Source organism: Meriones unguiculatus, chromosome 15, assembly GCF_030254825.1.
Source record: "Meriones unguiculatus strain TT.TT164.6M chromosome 15, Bangor_MerUng_6.1, whole genome shotgun sequence".
In the NCBI taxonomy this organism is placed as follows: Eukaryota; Metazoa; Chordata; class Mammalia; order Rodentia; family Muridae; genus Meriones; species Meriones unguiculatus.
Genome location: NC_083362.1, coordinates 46,392,010 through 46,404,805, shown reverse-complemented (window position 1 = coordinate 46,404,805; position 12,796 = coordinate 46,392,010). Strand labels below are relative to the sequence as shown.

General features: G+C 50.4%; 1 protein-coding gene across 1 annotated transcript in view; it reads right to left on the bottom strand.

Moving 5' to 3' along the window:
* The window catches only part of LOC110559604 (aldehyde oxidase 2), a 67,854-nt gene extending 56,336 nt beyond the window's left edge, over positions 1–11,518 (bottom strand). Inside the window, exons 1-6 of the mRNA XM_060368397.1 lie at positions 11,076–11,518; positions 10,253–10,346; positions 6,727–6,836; positions 3,937–4,121; positions 2,882–3,065; positions 1,015–1,107 (exon numbers count right to left, since the gene is read on the bottom strand). Coding sequence (XP_060224380.1) covers positions 1,015–1,107; positions 2,882–3,065; positions 3,937–4,121; positions 6,727–6,836; positions 10,253–10,346; positions 11,076–11,279 — 870 coding nt within the window. The 5' untranslated portion in view covers positions 11,280–11,518. The remainder of the gene's footprint in view (positions 1–1,014; positions 1,108–2,881; positions 3,066–3,936; positions 4,122–6,726; positions 6,837–10,252; positions 10,347–11,075) is intronic.
* Positions 11,519–12,796: the final 1,278 nt, after the last annotated feature.

Here is a 12,796-nt window from a genome sequence, read left to right as displayed (position 1 = left end):
CCCATATGACACAGCATGCCCCATGCAGAGAGACCGGAATCCAAGGGAGAAGTGAGTGTCGACTCTCAGGGTCTCTAGCAAAGGGTGGGAGTGGGATGGGATTCTCCAGATCCAGGCTGAAGCTGTTCTCTGAGAAGCTAACACTGGTGTGCGTGCATGTGTGTGTCTAGTCATGTGTGTGCTTATGCATGTGTGTTCGGGCACGTGTATATATGCATGTGAGTGTGTATGCATGAGAAAGTTTGTGTTCGAGCGTGTGTATGGGTGTGACTGTGTGTACAAATGTGTATGTTAGGTCTCTATCTCTGGAAAAATGGCTAACTCTGGCCACCAGTCTCCTTCAGTCCCGGCTCACAAGTGCCTGTTATAGAGTCATCCTGGCTGGCACCCCCATCCTCTGCTCTCAACGTCTCCAGCCCCCAGCTTCCCTTCTATTCCTGAGCTTCTCTGATTCCTATATAGCCTCAGCCATCTTGGCTTTGGTCTCTCGGTCCTTGGCTTCTCTCAGCGCACCGCCTCCTCTCACTTTCTCCCCAGCCCTTCCCATGGCCCAGTTCAGTATGGACCCTTTCAGATGCCTCTGGCTGTCTCGCCTTCATATCTACTTAGTGTAAATACCTCCTCAACAATTCCTACGAGAGTCATGTCCTCATGTTGTTCATTCAGTGTGTGTGTGTGTGTGTGTGTGTGTGTGTGTGTGCTGAGGGTGGGGAGGGCTGTGTACCAGCTGGAACAGCTAATTTCTAAATTGTCCTTCCTGAAGGGCAAGCTTAGTCACTTGCAGGCCTTTTGTTTGCTGGCTGGAGATTAAACATGTGCAGTCTGGGCTAGAGACTGAACCTCTGTGCGCAGCTGCTCTTCCGGGGAAGGCGTTCAACAAGCGCCCAAAGGATATCATTTTCAAGTCACTGTGACTGTCTGCAGATCCGTGCAGCCTTGTGCTCTTGCTCGCCTGGTCCACGCAGCTCCCGCTTATCTCTCAGTGTAGGTTTCATTGAAATCAAACTCACTGACCTGGTATGTTTGGATTCCCTGGGGTAGCGTGACCTGGAACTCTCCCAGCGCACTTCGGAACCGGTCTGCAATCTCTGGATAGCGCTGGCTGTCCTGGGATGACTCCGCACAGGGAGAGAGGCTGGTTAGTTTGGATCAGGTCGGGTTTGGATTATGTAAAATGGCTCCGAATACACTGAGGGTGGCCTGGCTACTCACCCCAGGGCTTCACCTTTTATGACCCCCAATTGCCACCCTCCCCATCCAATCCAGGGCTTGGATGACGGGTTTGAATCTGATCCTCAGGTCCCTGGAGGAGAAGGTCTGCCAGTGAGCTTGGAGGTGGGAAGGAGTGGGTGTGCTAGGCAGCAAACTCTGGGCTGGATAAGCCATCCCAGAATAAGCTAGAGCCCACGGTCACAGAAGGAGCACAACACTGAGTGCTCTTTTCAGGATCCCAGCCTTTTGAGGTTAGGGACAGTGTGGGGGTGGGGGGCGGGGGTGAGGGGTAGGAGTGAGGATGGGGGTAGAGATGTGGGGGTTGGTGGGGGGACAGGGCATGGGGGTGGGAGTGAAAATGGGGGTGGGAGTGAGGATGGAGGATGTGGGCTTGTGGAGATGGGGATTGGTGGGGGGGCAGGGGATGGGGGTGGGAGTGAGGTTGAGGAGTGTGGGATGGTGGTGGCCGAGGAACAGGATAGGGAAGGGTGAGCATTGCCATCAGGGTCAGGAGAGGGTTGAGAGAGAGAGAGGACAAGGCAGGCAGAACAGGCGGGAGAGCAAATACTTGGCTTAGCGTATTCCAGTCGTTTGCAATCAGAAAACGCAGGAAGCCATTTACTTATTAGTATACATATCAGGGTTTGGTTTTTGTTGTTGCTGTTTTGAAACACAAAAATTCAACTTCACATTTCATATCGATTACAGAATTCTAGACTAAGCGAAATGAAGCTCTAGCAGCACACATTGGATCAGTGTTTGCCTGAAGAGGGGTGGGGCTGATGACCCAAAGGGGGCACGGGGGTCCTCCAGGGTGATGAAAATGTGCCACAGTTAGTCTGAGGTGTTGGCTCTGAGGTATACGTGTGTGCACTAAGTTTAAACAGGACGGTTTAATTATACATTTATTATTTGTCTCTTGTTTCACTGTAAATTATGCTTCAGTAAAGCTTATTTGAAAAGAAAACAAAACCAAGAGCAGAGGCATTTCTGTGCTAGGGCCCCGATCCACACCTGAGAGCTGAAGGTGGCTTGACAGCCCTTCAGGGCTGAATCCCAGGACGAACACTGGCTAGGGACTGACAAAGGCTCACCAGAACTGATGAGAGATGCTGGCAACAGGCTCCCCACAAGACAAATGGCAAAGAACGCTGGGAAAGGTAGGGGCTTACGGCAGCAAGGAGCTGATAGAAGCCGGGGTTCTGGTTCCAATTTCGTCCTCCCTAATCACTCTGCTGAAGTCCTAACCAATGACCTATCCAAGCAAGGGGGATGTTTACTACAGCGGTGACGAGTTAGAATGGGCTGACACTACGGCTGGCTGTGGGGGGATGCCTACAAGGTAAAGAACCCTAAAGGTCCCCGGCAAGCCACTCGAAGCCAGGGGAAAGGTATGGAATAGAGGCCTCCAGCCCTCAGGGGGAACAGTGTCAGCTCTGATGACGCCTCTGGTGTTCATTTCCTTATTTATTCTGAGAAAGGTCTCTGTATCTCAGACAGGCCTGGAGCCCACTGTGATCTCCCTGTCTCAGCCTCCCGGGAGCTGCTGGGATCATAGGGCCGAGGCACCCCACCCCGCTTCCTGAAGGCACTGCGGTCAAGGCCTGCTAGCCTCAGGCCGGTGAGACCACGCGCATGCGCGACAGTAGTTGCCCTCTGACAAACTTACGGCGGGCTCCGGGGGCGTTACTCCCACTGTCAGTTCCTGGAGAACCTCCAGGTAGAACTTGAAGAAGAAGCTGACGATCAGAGTCCTCCTGAAGTCCACCTTGCCGCCCAGGGCGGAGCCTGGAAGGGAGACTTCATCCAGAAGCAGCCTGCAAGCCTCGTCCAGCGTGAGCGCGTTCCAGCGCCTGGTTCAGTGCGAGGAGAGGAGAACCGGTGAAGGGCGGTCTGATTGCGCTGGGGCTGACATGTTTTGAGGCTCTCAGTTTCCCTTAGAAACCCCGTTACCAATGTCACTGGAAAAATCAAAGCCTGAGAGTCCAAGTGCCCTAAGAATCATGGCCTGAGAATGGGCCCTTCTCCATTGCAGCACAAATCAAGCGTGTTTCAGAGTCAGGATATTCTAGAACCACTCCAGAATATTCTAGAGCAGGACAGAGTTCAGACTTGGATGCCCTTTTCCCAGGAGGAACTAGCAGGAACCCTGTGGTAGGAGCTTTGGGTGGAGAGAGCCTGCAGGTGTTCATTTGCAGGAGAAAAGGGAGCTGGGAGAGAAAACACAAGTCACCTGCCGCCTGAGCCCAGGCCTCGGCCATTTTTGTTGTGTCCTTCTCTCAAAAGGTGGCTTCATTGAAACCAAATATTGTGGAATTAATTCAGCAAAGTTAAAGAAGAAACAAGCAGTGATTTTTTTTTTAAAGATTTATTATTTATACAGTATTCTGCCTGCATGTTCTTCTGCATGCTGGAATGAGAAAGGTCTCTGTATCTCAGACAGGCCTGGAGCCCACTGTGATCTCCCTGTCTCAGCCTCCCAGGCACCAGATCTCATTACAGATGGTTGGGAGCCACCATGACCATGTGGTTGCTGGGAATTGAACTCAGGACTTGGGAAGAGCAGCCAGTGCTCTTAACCTCTGAACCATCTCTCCAGCCCCGAGTTGTTTTTGTTTTTAAAGTCTGAATTTCTCTCATTGTAGTGGTTTATCAACAGTTGTGAGGGCCGATTTGTCCCCCCCATCATCAAGGTTCCCTTGAAGGCCCGAACTCGCCACTTACCTGCCGAGGAGCCGCTGGCAGGTGCTGTGTGCGGTGGTGGTGGAGGGCCCTACCCCTCCGTAGGCAATGCTCAGCTCCTGTATGGTGTCTGTGCCTTCTTTGAACCGTACTCTCATGGCAGCATTCACCTCAGGCAAAGCGTTCTGGCGGCACTGGGCCTGCCGGAAGGCAGACACGAACTCCCACTGTGGAGACAGAAACCACGCAGGGTTGTCCGATACGTAAGAATGAAATGCGTGGCTTCCCTCTTGGTGGCCCTGATTAGATTTATATCATAGGACACAGAGGACAGTTGGCTGCCCTCTTGCTGAGCGTGAGGATGGCGACCTTTAATGAAATTCCTGTAATTATTTTGATTTATGAATGTGAACCTGTGTGAGTTCATGTGCACCACGTGCGTCTAGGAGCCAGCCTGCAGAGGCCAGAAGAGGGCGTATGATTCCAAGGAACTGGAGTTACAGAGGTTGTGAGCCTCCATGGAGGTGGTGGGACTAGAACCCAGGTCCTCTGCACCTTCAGTAAGTACTCTGGAGAGAAGGCTTAGCAAGTAAGTGCCCTGGTTGCTCTTGCAGAGGACTTGGGTTTGGTTCTTAGCACCTACATACTAGCTCACAACCATCTTTAACTCCAGTTCCAGGAGACCTGATGCCCTCATCTAACCTCTAACCATGTATGCACAGGGCACATACATGGTGAATGTACACAAATGTAGGCAAATACAAACACATAAAATAAGTACGTCTAAGAGATTTAAAAAAAGATTTGTTTTTATTTAGGTGTATGAGTGTTTGCATATGTGCGTGTGTCCTTGGAAGCCTTCCAGAAGGGGGTGTTGGGTGTCTTGGACCTGGAGTTACAGATGGCTGTGAGCCGACATGGGTGTGCTGGGAACTGAACTCAGGTTCTCTGGAGGAGCAGCAAGCAGGTTTAAGTGCTGGGCCGCCTCTCTATCTCCAAGCTGATCCTGGAGGCCGCTGCCTCCAAGAACCACGATCTGCTGGGGGTCAGCAGAGCTCTGGAGGTGCTGTGGGAAACCCCGAGGGGGCCCCTGTCGGTGCTGTGTTCCTTGAAGCCATCCTCTTCTGTCTTTGGGTTCCTTTGTCTCTGTGAGGATGGAGGAGTCTTCTGAAGTCAGGAGCTTTCAGGTCAAAAACCTTCTCCACTTCCTGGTTTGCAGAAACAATCACTTTTCCATTTGGCAAGAGTGGAATGGAATGTTCCAACAGTGGACCCGGGGCTGCTGGGTCAGGAGCAGCGGAGGTGAGAAGAGATCCTCACTTCATGTCTTGCCCTTTGCATTGCCTCAAAGCTCCTCATACCTGATTACACCTTTCTTTGTTTCTTTCTCTCTCTCTCTTTCTTTTTTGACAGAATACTCAGTTTTATCTGTTAATTTATTTTTATATGCATGGGCAGTTTGCCACATGGATGTCTGTGCATCATGTGTGTGCCAGGTGCCCAAGAAAGCCAGAGGAGGGCATCAGATCCCCTGGGAGTGGAGTTACAGATGGTTGTGAGCTGTCACTTGAGTGCTAGGAATTGAACCCAGGTCCTCTGCAAGAGCAACAAGTGCTCTCAGCTGCTGGGCCATCTTTCCAGCCCAATGACATACTTAGGAAAGGTCCCTGCTGTTTGAGGTTTTGCAGTGCTCCCAGTCTGGATAGCCATTCTGAGCAGGACTCCCTCTCTCCAGTAGGGCCTCCTGCTCTCCGCCTGACTTCATCTGGAGAGTGTCTCTAGACAGATGCCCCTAAGCACATTTGATATATGGCCTTTGACACAGCTCCCTGCTAGCTCTCCCCTCCCTGTGCCTCTATGATAATTAGGCACTGTGTTCTTGTTCACATGATAGGAGCGTGCTGTTTAATGCAAATCAAGCATCCTTGAGGTGCCTCGTTTCAACCAATTACGTGTACCTATCCTTGGAGCCTCCCAGCCACTCCCCAAGGGGTATGTAGACTTTGTTCTCTGGAATTAAAGTTGAACTTCCTCCCTGAAGTGGTTCCCGGGGTGTGCGATCTCTGTGCTGTGCTCGTCGGCCTTTCCAGGCACGTGCCTCATCTTGTACCCCTCCTGATATTGTGGGCTGGCGAGAGACAGCCCCCCAGACAGGAGGAGGAGACCACAATATACCATTTTTCTGTATGCTACCTTTGCAGAGAAACACATGCACTTTTGGGTGGGAATGGATGTCAAAGTTTCTGCTCCACAGACTTCATTAGGACTTGCCTCTGCTTTTATTGTGTGAGCGTGTGTGTGTGTGTGAGTGTGTTAGTGGTGCTTCTCTTGGAGCTTTGGGGAGAGGCCTAAGGAACAGAGAGGGCAGAAGGCCACCTCGGTAGCTATCTGGGTGGCCACATTACTCCGGTATCCTGGGCCAGGGACCATCGGGAGGCCTTGTGTTCCTATGAGCTGTAGGGGTTGGCAGAAATCGGGGGTGGGAAAGCCAAGCCTAGGACTCCCAACTTCCTGTGTGTCAGGTGGAGAAGCTCCATGAACAGCTGGAGAGTCTTCAGCCACGGAAACAAGGTCGCTTGGGAGTGTGACCACAGGCGCTCCTTACACCACACCCCACAGCTGCAGCAACAACCACAGCCCACATCCGGGAGCCATTTGCTCAGGGCAGCCCCAGAGCCTCGGTGCCGACCGGGTTTGCTGTGGGCGTGGGTCAGGGAACAGTTTCAGGGGCCCAGTTACTTTCCTTCCATTTGCCTGCGAATGTTAAGGGACATTTACTTTGTCACAGCTGACAGGGAAAAACAACCTCGAAGTAGCCAGCCAGTTTCTTACCTTTTGAGAGTGAGGGATGTACACAGATCCCAAAATCTCCCCCGGCTTCAGGTCTGCGCTCACCAGCCCAGCAAGAAATTGTCCGTCGAGAGGAATCTGCCGCAGGCCTTCTGTGGAAGGAAATGTCATTCTAAGCAGACATGAGATAAGCAGGCCTGATCTGTGCTTTCAGAGGTTGGGAAGGTATACATGCTCTCCCTCAGAGTGACCGATGCAGAGGTCTGCGTCTGTGACACTCTCCCAGGATCCCCACTCCCTCCACTGCCAATGACATTTCTTTCTCCTGTCAAGGCTCACACCATATCTATTCACCTGTGGCTTTTCATCCTTCAGCAGAGGCTGGCTAGCTAAATGAACCACGGACAAAGGGTCAAGGCTACAGAGTGTAACTTAAGCTAACACTGACTTTACTTTCCCGGCTGGCAGAGTTCTGATCTGCTTTCACACTTGCTGAAGTTTTGTGTTCCTGACACAGACACACCTTTCAAATAAACAGCTTGTCAAATTTCCCTTGGGGTCAGCTATCACCTCTTTGGGGCAGAGTACTATCCTCTGGCTTTAAAATATGGTTTGAGTTTTTTAGGGTACAGGACAACAGTTCTCAACCTGTGGGTCAAATACGCTTTCGTAGGTGTCTCTTAAGACCATCGGAAAGCACAGATTTTTACATTATGATTCATAACAGTAGCAAAATTATGGTAATGAAGTAGCAACAAAAATAATTTTATGGTTGGGGGGGTCACCACAACATGAGGAGCTGAATTAAAGGGTTGCAGCATTAAGAATGCTGAGGGCCACTGGTACAGAATGGGTCCCAGAGAGGTCAGGCCATAGCCCAGGGATGACAAGAGTTTATCCTGGCACTATCGGCACTGTGCTGGTTGGAATTCGGTTTAATTGTGTGGGAAGCCCCGAAGAAGTCCCTGCTGACCACTGCCCACCTGCCTTGCTGCCAAGTCTGTGAGCTGAGATCCTGCCTTCTCTGGAGTGATGGAGCTCTGTCCTAGCTTTGGCAGAGTTTGCCAAGCAGACACTGTAAGTCAAAGGTAGCTACAAACATCCAGTAGGCCATGGCTACCGTCATGACGGCAGAGGGCCCTGGGCAGGGACCTCACCATCCTGGGATCCCCAGAGTTTTGGCGTCTTGACTGTTTTGTGGATTAATAGGGATCATCCCAAACTACAAGCCTGGTGTCCTTAGAGACGAGCCTGACTCAGCCCAGCATGCTTAACCTTCTGTGCTCACCCTCCTAAGAGGCTTCAGGGAGTAAGCCCCCCACCCCAGCACTTTTTCTCAGCCCCCAAGTCTCTCCTCAACACGTCTGCACTACGAGCAGTGAGTGACGGAATGAAACACCTCAGGGAGCCTGGAAGTTCACTGGGGCACAGGTTGTGGCTGCTTTCTCCTTGTGGCTGTGCCTGGGAGGTGGCTGTGAGTCTGCTGAAGGTGTGGGACAGAGGTGGAAGTATTAGATGGGGAGGCAGGCATTCAGTGGGGGGAGGGGAGGGGCCTTTTAGAGCTGGAAGCCCCTGACACAGGATGGTCTGCGGAGATGGTGAATGGAAGGCAGCCTGACAGAGGTTCGTATCTGTGAAGGTTGGAGTGCCAGTCTCCCTCAAAAGTTAGGGTCAGGAAGATGGCTGTGGGAAAAGGCACTTGGCTAAGCCTGATCACTGTGAGTTCAACCCCTGGGATCCCTTAGGGGAAAGGAGAGAGCTGACGGTGCTAAGTTGTCCACTTGTGCACTGTGGCATGCATATCACACACACACACACACACACACACACACACACACACACACACGACATTGGAAAAAACCACCTTATTTAATACATGGAATTTGATAGCCATTGTAACAATACTGAGAGATAGCTGCGTGTGCTTCGGTAGAACATTTGCCTCCCATAGGCCTTGGCCTGAGAGGGGTGACGGGACTCCGCCCTCAGGGGTGGGAAGGGTGCTATTACAAAAGGATGACTTTGGCTCCCTCATGTTCCTCCCTGCTTTTACGCCTTTGGACAGATGATGCGGTAAGAAGGCTATCACTACCTTATACCATGTGACCTTGGAGTTTCCAGCTTACACAGCCAAGAGGGAAAAAAAGATGTTTTTTTGTGCTAATGACCCACTTTCCATTTTAGCATCATGAACCAGCTAAGCTTGAGACCCCTCACTTTCTGGACATGTAGCATGTGCTAGTGGTTGAGCAGCTTTCGGGTGAAGTGTGTAACGTGCCCGGCACAGCCTGGCACACATTTAGCCTCTTGTCAAGGAGGTGTTAGGACTCCTGGGACAGACCAATGGAAGCGGGTGCACTGTGGGGGCACAGAGTCCACAGGGAGCATGGAAGGTTGGGTTAGCAGAGAGCTGCCTTAAGGGAATTCTCCACTCAGCCATTAAAACAGCTGCTGCTTTCCCCTCCCTACAGGGGCCTAGGGGAGTTTGTCTTTCTGTGTGTGCTTGGAAGAAGAGTGCCATAGCCATAGAAGGTATTGCAGGGGCCGGGGGTGGGAGTGGGGCTCATTTTGGATGCAGACTGAAGGAGGAAGGCAGGGGCCTTGCTCCCTCGGGCTATAGGAAGGCACCTCTTCAACATGCCCCCTCCTCCTTTGAAAAACATTCTCCTTACATAGTCCTGACTGTCCCAGAGCTCACTATGTAGACCAGCCTGGCCTCAACCTCACAGAGCTCCTCCTGCCTCTGCCCCTTGAGTACTGGGGTTTAAGGTGTGCACCGCCAAGCCCAGTGCTCGCTCACTCTCTCTTTATTTTTTTAAAGATCTATTTTTGTTATTTCTAGTTATACACAGGCATCTACATGTGATTATGTCCACATGAATGTAGGTGGCCATGGGAGGCAGGGATGTCAGATTGCCTGGAGTTGGAGTTACAGGTGGAACATAGGTTCTGGGAAGCAAACTTAGGCCCTCTGCAACAGGAGAACATCTTAACTGCTGAGCCACATTCTCTCTTTCTTTTTAAATACTGGTTTTATTTTTTGAAATTATATGTAACATATATTTGTACATCTCTGTGAATATGTGTCGTGAATGCTGGTGTCCAAAGAAGCTAGAGGTGTCGAGTCCCCCAGAAACCAGAGTTGTAGGCAGCTGTGAGCCGCCTCTGGTCCTCTGCAAGAGCAATGTGTACTTGTAACCTCCGAGTCATTTCTCCAGGACCCTGAAACCTTGCTTTCATGTCTGCCTTTGCACATCACCCCTGGCCAAGCAAGAACATGGGGAACTAACACACTGACCATACAGTCGTGTGTATGAATGGTGTGTGTGTGTGTGTGTGTGTGTGTGTGTGTGTGTGTGTATGTTGTCAGCAGGAAGCATCTATGCCCATTGCTACAATGCACCTTCCTCATGGCAGGAGCTCCCCATGGTGAAATGAGAGTCAGTGATCTAGGCTACTACTTAATGATTTTCTTAAGAACATTTAAAAATGTAATTAAAAGAAAAAAAAAAACAACCCAAACCAAAAAGACAAAGGCTCTGTGTGGGCCGCTCAGAGCGTAGCTTACCTTCTGACAGCAGATTGAGAACAGCGCTGCCCACAGAGAGAATAGGGTTCAGATCTGAGTAGCAATGCCTGCTCATAACATGTCCACCTAGGGTCTGGTGAAAGAGAGTGACATCTTGGTTAGCGTTTCAGGTTTTCTACCCTCCTTATAGACATGTCAGGGTCTTACAAGAGTCAAGGGGAGTCTTGGCCAGTTGTCTGTCCCCAGGGGGTCCATGAATGTTGGAAGGCAGCTTTTATTCTCGCTTTGGCTGACCCCATTTCTCCTTTAGATGCGCCCCACAGTCATCTGTCACCCCCCTTGACAGGCCCTAGAGAGTTCGGTGATTTGAGAGGTTTCAAAAAGGCAATGTTCTCTTCTGACCCCCCAGGCTCCAAGGATCTCTGCTACACCGCTCAGCAGATGTCAGAGATGGGACATACATGTGTGGTTGGAAGAGCAACCATTACTCATTCTCCTCCTCATGACAGAGATTCCCCAGCTGTGGTTTGAACAGTACGAAGCAAAATGCTGGCCAACTTTCTGTAGTTGCTGCACTTCTATTAGTGAAGCCTAAGACTAAATCTGTTGGCAGGCTTGTCAAAGATTAGCAAAACCTTGATGTCCTTTGTAGCCCATGTTACTGCTCAGCTACTGTCTTGGATTTCATCGAGAATTTTCCTGAACATTTTACTAAATATCATTTGTCAATCTGAAAATATTTGTTACTTGGCCTGTCATTTCACTGAGACCTTTTGGCGTGCTACTTCTGTCAATGCTTGTCTTGACTTCTCAAAGAGGAAAAAACAAGCGTGTGCCCAGGGACTGACAGCAGGAAACTCACCGCCATGTTCCGGATCTGCTGCCCAGCCAAGCTTTGAAGGTGTTTTAGAAGAGCCCGGTAGGTCTGAGTTTTCTCCTCTGGGAGCTCAGAGATGATTTCAGCCAAGGTGTCTTTCACCTGAGTCAGGCTGCAGCCGGAACCGATGGTCAGACCTGGAAAAGCAGGTTTTCGTTGGCATGGAAGGAGCAGAGCTGCCATCACCATGCTGGGGACTCAGTTAACATTTGCTCAGTGCGGTGCTTCCCCCTGTGGCTGCTTAGGTCATCACCAGGAGCTCTCCTCAGCTCAGTCGGTCTCTGGGAATCGAGCTTTCTGTGTGTGTGTGCATACAAGTGCATGCGCGCATGTATGTACATATACAACCTTTGGTGCCATTTATTTTTTCTTTTCTTTTTTGAGCCAAAGTCTCTCACTGGCTTGGAGCCTGTTAAGTAGGTTAGGCCCATGAGTCCCAGGCGTCTGCTGTCTTCACCTCCCTAATGTTGTGATTATAGCGTGTAATACTTTGCCCTGAAGAGCAAACTTAATCTTTGTGCTTGCAAGACCCAGATAGCAGGGCCAAATTTCCCCAGCCCTGGGCCCAGAGATATTGGTCTAAAATCAATAATTGTTTTTTTTTTTTTTTGAAGGAAAGAGTTTTTATGCAAGCTTAAAAGGTGAGTGAAGGACAGCAATGAGTAAAAATGATGACTTCTCCATGACTTTATGGTTTTACAGGGTCTATGGTGGTGTCAGTTTGAACCTGACATGAGACCACCACCCTGAGACTCCCAGACTCCTCTAGGGGAATTGCTCCTGGTGATTTTTAGCCATAAACACACAAACCATCAACCCAAATAATGAACAAACCAGGTTTCTGTTTACCTGTCTCCAGGAAATGAAATGAAATAGGTTGTATATGCCTCTTCAGGTAACTTGCCCCCACTCTGAGTGACCTTTTAGTATATTCTGGTATGAAAACATTTCAGAATATAACAACTCAAGGATTTAGGTCAAGATGACCCAAAGAGGAATCAAATACATAACATTTTGGCTGTAGATTAACCTTCACGAGCTGGTTCCATGAGGGACACTGGCCAATCAAAATGAACACATCCCAAGGGAGCAGCTGCCTCAGGCTTCCCATTGGTTGGTGGCATTGGGTGGGAAGTTTGGAGCTCACAGGACGGGGTGAAGGCAACCGTGGGTGAGAACTCAGGAGGACTGGGTCAATGCTACTTGCCAACTGGCCAGAAAGTAACCCACCATTTGACAACAGTTGGAGTTAAACTCCCAAGGACTGGCAGGGTGTCCGTCAGTGGGACGAAAGGGTTCAAACCAATATAGGAAAGGATCCGGAGTTGGCCTTTTAGAATAAAGCCTCTACCTCCCTCAGGCTTGCATAATGAAACCGTAGCAATCAGGGTTTGAGTGAAGCTGGCATGCTTTACGCAGACCAGATCACTGCCTCTTCTGACTGCTTGTTTGCTTTTGTTTTGGAGGCAGCCACTCGTAGCCAAGGCTAGCACTGAATTCCTGATCCTCATCCCCACTCCTGGGATTACAGACATGAGTCTAGGAGCCACTACACCCTGCTCCCTGCTTCTGTTCTTGAGACAGACATGAAAAAGACAGTTCAACCCCCTGGTGGGGCTCGGCATGCCACCAGCCTGCTCTATTGCGATCCTCACAAGAGCTCAAACTCTGACCAAGGCCAGACAGACCATCTGGGCTTCTGTTCT